Below are 8,353 nucleotides of genomic sequence, written 5' to 3'. Positions count from 1 at the left end.
TTCGACATCGTGTATCCTTACGAAAATTAACCTTTCTGTTGAAGCCAATTGACACATTCATTCATACATATATTCATTACGAGAAGAAGCACGTCGTTGCCAGATCGTTCAAAGCGATCGCAGTAGTACGAATTTTGTAATTCTGCGCAAAAGAGGCGGAGTTAAACTGCGCAGTGACATTCAAATATTTTTCTCTTCAAGAGAAATTTTTATTACATATATAACACAGTAAAAACTAATCTCAACTTCTCAAAATCGGACGATTATGTTTTATAATATAGATAGAACACTGAGAAAAGAGGTAATAAATTAGAATGATGTAAAAATATACATATATATTTTTATGTTACATTTAGCTTTTTTATTTTCCCTTTTTATCTCTTTCGCAGTCAATATATTGTATTACCGCTTTTTAATATAAGAGGTGTAAATTTATTGGTCACTTCGTCGCTTTTGTTAGTCTCTGCGACGTAACAATTTAAAGTTTTTAATTTTATATTAAAAATAAGTTACATGTTATTTCAATTTATTTTTATATAAGGTACTAACCACAAAATTACAAAAATCCGACAGACAGCTAATTAAATTCTTTTGTACGTTACGTCGCGGCAACGTGTAAAAGACGCATCATATTTTTTTGCAACTTTGTGACCAACCAATCGCTGTTACGTCTAGTGCTGGCAGGGATGATACATGAAATGTTTCCGAAACCTTGAAATATTTCAGAAACGTAGTTTGCTGTATGGGAAGAAAATAATTTAAATATAAAAGCCAAAGATTAAAAAACTCTCGCAACGCAATACATAAAGGATATAAAATGTGACGCGTATTTGGATTTATTGACGGCTGCAGAAAGATCATCGTTTCGTCGAGATGTGAGTTTTGACGTTAAGAGTCTGGTAAATGTCGACTAGTCGACTAATTTATTCACGCCAAGTCCTTCACGGTGTGAACTTTCTCCGGACCAAGAATCAAGGACATGAACATAAAAATTGTAGCCGGGCGTGTGGTAGAGATAGGCGAGGGGGGGGGGGGAGGTGGTTTAGCATTCGACTCTATCTTCTTTTAACTTCTACGGTCCGACGCCGAAAATAAAATAAAGATATTATTTATGCGTCTATTTCGACTTTATACTGTTATTGCGACTAATATTATCATATATTTCAGTGGTCGAATTTGTTGAGACGCCCGCCTAAAGAGAAGGGAGGTCCAGGTTCAAACCCTGGCTGAAGTAATATTTTTCGCAATAAATTTTCTGTATTATAAAAATTGCCAGATACAGTCAATATAAATCACTGATGTTATAATATTAATATTATTATTTCCTTTATTTCTTCCGATAAAATTGTATGCTTAATATTGTTTGGATGTAACATTCTAATATAAAAAATGATAAAGAACCTAGTTTGTATAAATATTCAGTTTAGTTGGAGACATTTGATGATATCATTACTTTTGTAGAGAAGATACTTGAGGCGGGGGGAGGGGGGGGAATAATCATAACTCATGTGTGTGAACCTAGCATCTCAAATGATAGCATCTCAAGAATAAACTGCGTATTTACTTGCATCCGGCATAGTTCTAGAGTCCTTTATAAGTTTTAACAATAGTTCTATTAATTTACACTTAGAATCGTATTTTAAAGAAATGAGATGCTAACTTCTCGTATGGCATTATAGCATCTCAGCAAATTTCGAATCTTTCACTGTGGGGGAGTAATATTCCGATGAGTTCTCCATCCTCGGAAAGATATGTCAAGAGTTCTGGCGAAATAAAAGAAAAAAAAATATTGTCGCAAAATGAGATGCCGCTCGAAATATCAAAGTTCCGGTTCGTATAAAATATTTTTATACAGTTCTGAACATGCTTCAACATTTTCTAAAGAGTTCTATGCATTAGCAATGTTTAATTATTTATAAATAAATAAATACAGTCTTGAATCGCGTATTTCGTGAGATTAGGGTGAGATGCTGACCGAAATCGCGGAGTTCTGATTAACATAAAATAATTTTCCTACAGTTCTTAAACACATTTAACTATTTTGTAAAGAGTTCTGGTCTCTAGCGAGGTGTACGATTTTTAAATAAATCTCACCCTAATCTCACGAAATACGCGATTCAAGACTGTATTTATTTATTTATAAATAATTAAACATTGCTAATGCATAGAACTCTTTAGAAAATGTTGAAGCATGTTCAGAACTGTATAAAAATATTTTATACCAACCGGAACTTTGATATTTCGAGCGGCATCTCATTTTGCGACAATATTTTTTTTTTCGTTTATTTCGCCAGAACTCTTGACATATCTTTCCGAGGATGGAGAACTCATCGGAATATTACTCCCCCACAGTGAAAGATTCGAAATTTGCTGAGATCCTATAATGCCATACGAGAAGTTAGCATCTCATTTCTTTAAAATACGATTCTAAGTGTAAATTAATAGAACTATTGTTAAAACTTATAAAGGACTCTAGAACTATGCCGGATGCAAGTAAATACGCAGTTTATTCTTGAGATGCTATCATTTGAGATGCTAGGTTCACACTCATTCATATACATCTGGGAAAATATAAAAACCATTCGAGTTAGTGAAGTAGAGTTGATGGTACGATAAAAAGTATTCATCGTAGAAATTTATTTCGTGTTCTTGGTCTTTTATTAGGCTCCACTCCCAAACTGCTCATCGGGTGGGGAGCACATTATAAGGCCAAAGGCGTGGGCGGGGCACATGTATATATATAAGCCATGCCTTACGGACTTATGCAGAAAGAAACATTCAGATTAAGTATAAGTTGCACGGTATAATTGTTGTATACTACGATGTTTGCATCTGTGACGGAAATACTAATTTATGTCATAATCGCTGTTATTTCATATTACACGTTAGACTACATATTTATTAGAAGACTAACTAATTTGCCAGGACCCAAAACATGGCCGGTTTTGGGTAACTATCCTCTTCTATGGCATCATATTGGTAAGAAGAAATATTAATATTTTGACTTACTTAATATTTAAAATTGGCATAAATATTTTTAAGATAAGATTATATGTTAAATATAATTCAATATTTTTGTAAGTTAAATATAATTCAATAATTTCACTTAATGTAATTCGAGATGTAATTCAAACTTTTTATGAAATGTAAAAATAGCTAAAGAGTTTTAGTCGTCCGATTATACAGTTTAAATCGACAAGACATCGACATCAGTGACAAAAAGAGATCGATGTTGATTTTAATTTCGATTTCATTTCGAACACGCATATCGACGTCGATTTGATGTCGGATCGACATTTTTTGTCTCACTGGGAATGTCACGAATCAGGATCGATATGTATCCCACAATTAAATTAGAAAAGGCGATCTTTTAATAAAATATTTATTTGTATTAAAGGACCCCGCACAAAACACGGGGAAATTCGATCCCGGATAAATTCGATGAAACTGTGCCATTTTGTACTTCGAGTCATGCTGATCAAAAGTTGCCAAGGACGCAACCCGATCCTATGAGTTTCCTATCATTTTAGAGCTACAGAAATTACTCGTATAAATATTGGCCTGTTGTTATTTTTCATTTGTCTTTACACGAAACGAGCTTATCTTATTATATTAATTAAAAATGTACGTAATATTTATTTTGATAATAGAATATATGGTAATTATGTATTATATTATAACGGACCACCCTCCAATCTCGGTGACCTGGACATATTTGTCATGGTCATGACCCTGAATGACATTCAAGAAGGTTTAGCCGTCGGCCGGTGTTTGTTAAAAAGTTATTAACAAAAATGTTTAAGGAGGTTGGTTGTTTAAAACATTTTTCAAAACTTTAAATATTTTGCGAGATAAATATTAAAAACCATAATCGTTAAACATTTTTTGTTAATAACTTTTTAACAAACACCGGCCGACGGCTAAATCTTCTTGAATGTCACTCAGGATCAAGACCATGACAACTTATGTCAAGGTCATCAAGATTGGAGGGTGGTCCGTTATAGTACATAATTACTAAATATATGTATAAACAATATACTAAAATTTTTAGAACCTTTGAATATGATGCTACGGTTCGCAGAAGAATACTCATCTCCTTTTCACTTTTGGTTGGGCAGCAACTTATTCATTGGAATATATGACCCACAACAGGCACAAGTAAAGGAAAATCATTCAGTTTAACCTAATGTTTCTATTATCTTTTCATAGATAGCTATTTTAAATGACTTTCTACATATATATTTTATACATACATGCATATGTAATGTACGTATCTTTACACGGAAAAAAATAATTTTGCTGTGATAGCAAAATCGCCGTTGCTACTGCATATTCGTAGTAATAGCAATAAAATTTAGTTGATAGAACTAATTTTACGAATTATTCGTCATTATAGCAAAATCTATTTTGTTGCGAGAATAGAACAAAATTTGCTGAGTGTATTTGTAATTACAATCACATAAATTTGCTACTGAAGCAAAATAATATATTCTTAGCAAATACATTTGCTGTCATAACGAAATCCCGATACGCCTGATTCCCTCCTGAATAGATAGCACTAGTACCACATACTGCCGCGACGTGGCAACCGGCGCGTCTTTCTCGTAAGTAAAAATCGTCCCGTATTAGTAGGCGAGCCGATATGATGCGAGAGCGAGTTGTCTGGATCATGGATAGACCTCAATAACCTGAATATACTTTTGATGACTATGTGATTTAACACAATTTAACAATTAGTTACAAAGTGAATTTTTTAATAGGAAGCCTATTGATACCCCACCCCATATTAAAAACTGTAAGGAGCAACAAAGGGCCCTGTCAGGGCTGCCTGAACCCTACTACTGCTCGGGATAATTTTGTTAATCCAGCAAATTATATCCAGCAAATTGCGATTAGTATTCGTAACAAATCTTCTTGCTGTCCATATAATAACGAACAGATTTTGCTACAACAGCAAAAAATCTGCTGTGTCAGCAAATTATTTTTCTCCGTGTATAATTAACTTTAACTAATCACAAATTGGTTCATAATTGATGAAATATATATTTATTACACGAATGAAACAAACATGCGCACTTTTCCACAAATGTAAAAACGTTAATTTATAATGTTTTAGGCTATCTTACACGACAGAAATTGCTTAGATAAAAGTATAATTTATAAGCTTTTCAAACCATTATTTGGTATGGGATTATTTACTGCTCCTGGTAAGATATCGTATCTACAGAAGTACTAACAGTAAAACTAATAACTTTTTTGTAACTATGCAATTGGTTACTTTCTTTATAATTAATTTTAACAAAGCTTTTAGATTTGTTCTAACATACTGTCAGAATTGTTTATATTCTAGTGTTACATTTATAAAGTATATTTATTTTTATATTAAAGTTTACTTATATTATTTCTGAATCCTAATATTATTTAGCATTATTATATAATAATATTAATTGTTAGTTACGCCATAAATTTTCTAAAACTTTTTTTAGCATCCATATGGACCCGATTAAGAAAAATAAGTGCACGTACATTCCGTCCATCCATATTGCAGGATTTCTTCAAGATATTCGTTGAAGAATCTGATAAACTTACAAATGAATTGAATGAGAATACAAATGAGGGAGAGGAAATAATTCTTATTGACATAATAACACAGTACGCTTGGAAAATGGCATGCCGTAAGGTTATATTTATATATAACTTAGAAGTTCTTAGAAGTTCGCTGGATCAGCCGTTGTTGAGATCCAAAAATCTGAGGACCTGTCAACTCGCATATAATACTCGCGTAAACTACACAATCGGTCTCGCGTGCGCTTTCTAGCTACGCTTGTACTTGGCGCGAGGCACTACTGTGTCTCGTGATTGTAATCTTTCTGCAGGCGGACTTTTTACCTACAATCCTGCAGCAATATTGCAATATTTTGCATTATTTAGGCAATATTGCAACCGTAGACATGGTAAATATAGACTGTGCGCTCCATTGAATAAGCTAAAGCTTGTAGAGAGAGAGAGAGAGAGAGAGAGAGAGAGAGAGAGAGAGAGAGAGAGAGAGAGATTTAAGAAAACTTTCTTTCTGTCTCACGCCATCGTAAAAGAAAAGAATCGTGCCTGCGTGATTCTCCATTGTCACGATGGTGGGACAGAGAAAGAAAGTCTTCTTAAATATTCTCTGTCTCTCTCTTCACAAACTTCAGCTTATTCAATAGGGCACACAGTCTATATTTACATATGTCTATGGTTACAACCTTGCCGCGAAATGTTGCTACAATGTGGCTGAAATTTTACTGTGCTGTATGGGTTATATGATACGATCTAATTAGATATAATTAGAAACAATTTTATCTATTTATATGTGACTAAATCAGGTCAAAATTCATGTATAATTATATTGCAATGTTACATGCAACATTTGGCATAATGATATTTAAACTTTTTTTCCCGGAAAGGTTCAAATGTGCTATTAAATATATGAGATCACTGACCTCTGCAAGCAAATACTTATTAGTAAAGTCAAAAGATACACTGTTTTGAAGAAATTTGACAGCTCTTTGAGACTTGACAACATCACATATTTTTATATATATTTTAAAATGTGCATATATAACCTAGTATATCAATGCATTTGATCAATAATGTATTAAGTGTTACCTTTTTATTAAAAAAGTCATGAATTTACAAAATTAAAAGGGGCCCTACCAAAGCACAACATTTTCACCGGTAATATCTCTTTTTTTAGAAAAGGATATATGCTACCATAATTATGCTACTTAATAAAAAATACGGAATCCACTTTAAATGTTTAAAACTGTTCAATTATCAAACCGCGGTAACTCTACGAAAAATATCAGCAAAAAATTAGAAAAGAAAACTCTAAATCTTCCATGCCTATAGCAATTCTTGAAAATACTTAATTTTCGTAGCTTTGTGGTTCAAAGAAATATAATAAAGTGGCTAAAGTTAAACAATGGCTAAAGTTAAACAGTTTAAATGATTCAAATGTGTTCTCTTCTTTGTATAGTATAATATAAATAGAGTATAACATAAAATTCAATAATAAATGAATATCCTATATAAAATTCTATATTTATTGTATAATTAATAGTTCATTAATACTTCAAGTAGTAATATTTCTTTTATATGTTGTTACTATAAAGGTACTATGATGGGCATAAAGTTGGGACAAGAAAAAAACAAGAAATATGTCAAAGCAATTCAAAGGTATAAATTTTTATATGAATATAGTATATAGAATTCTTTTAATTCCAAAATTTTATATTTCTGTAAAAAATCACATTTGTATGTATAAAAAAAATTTTAGTTAGTGGGTATATTTATTAATTTTTGTAAATTAATATTTATTAAAAAGAAACTAATATTGTTACTGAAGAAATATGTTCTTTAGTACTGACAAAATGATATCTCCTTCTATTTATAAAATTTTGCACATTAAATAGTCGCAGTTAGTTCAATAATCTTTTATAACCTTATCTGATAAATGTATAAAAATTTCGATTTTATATAAAACCGTGTTTCAGGTGCAAAAATAATTTTACATATAGAATAAAAAATATATTATTATTTTTTGATGGTACATTCTCTATTACTGCAATGGGCCGCAAACAGAAGAAAGATATGGATTTTATAAATTCACTTGGCGATGAGGTAATGCTACCATAAATAGATTTATTAACATCTTGCACTATTTTATCCATTACATAATATATTATTACATAGATGATACAGCAGCTCAAACATGATCACAATAATCCGAATACTACAGATGGGAATAACCGAACTCGTAAGTTTATTCACATTTCATATAAAAGTTATGAAAATGCTTTCGTTTGCAAAATGATGGCAATATAAATTGTTCGGAACTATCTAAAACAATATTAAATACTTTCTTTTATTAGTATACATTTCCAGAAAATTGTTTCTACTTAAATTTACTTTTAATTTTTATATAAAAATGTAGTTTAAGTTTAAAATTAAAGTTTTCCAGCATATAATTAACAAAAATTATGTTCATATTTTAAATGCTTAGTTTAATTTAATATGTATGTTTCTTTCGTTATATAGATACAACTTTTTACCAAATTCTGATGGCAGCGTCGCAAGACATGAACTTCACAGACAAAGATTTTCATGATAATATTATGACTATGTTGGTAACGGTACAGACAATGTTTTCTAATACTTATACAATAAATAAAAAACTATATATATGTATAATGTTAAAGTGAATTTATATTTGCAGGCCAGTGACACAATTTCTGCCGTAATCAATTTTGTGACGTTTATACTGGCAAATTTCCCCGAAATACAAGTAAGTATAAAATATATGTATACAGGGTGT

General features: G+C 31.3%; 1 protein-coding gene across 1 annotated transcript; it reads left to right on the top strand.

The window, feature by feature from the left end:
• Positions 1 to 1,468: 1,468 nt before the first annotated feature.
• On the top strand, positions 1,469 to 8,327 carry LOC105558027 (cytochrome P450 4C1-like; the record flags this gene model as incomplete). Its single annotated transcript, XM_012005514.1, has 9 exons — positions 1,469 to 2,979; positions 4,052 to 4,158; positions 5,117 to 5,207; positions 5,487 to 5,675; positions 7,152 to 7,215; positions 7,533 to 7,659; positions 7,732 to 7,795; positions 8,077 to 8,171; positions 8,255 to 8,327. Coding segments are annotated over exons 1-9 (967 nt in total), but the record flags the coding sequence as incomplete, so codon positions are not given.
• Between the last annotated feature and the right edge of the window lie 26 nt (positions 8,328 to 8,353).

Source organism: Vollenhovia emeryi, unplaced genomic scaffold (assembly GCF_000949405.1).
Source record: "Vollenhovia emeryi isolate VEMERY1.0 unplaced genomic scaffold, V.emery_V1.0 DF939390.1, whole genome shotgun sequence".
In the NCBI taxonomy this organism is placed as follows: domain Eukaryota; kingdom Metazoa; phylum Arthropoda; class Insecta; order Hymenoptera; family Formicidae; genus Vollenhovia; species Vollenhovia emeryi.
Note: the sequence above shows the minus strand (reverse complement) of the source record. Positions and strands in the feature narration are given on the sequence as shown.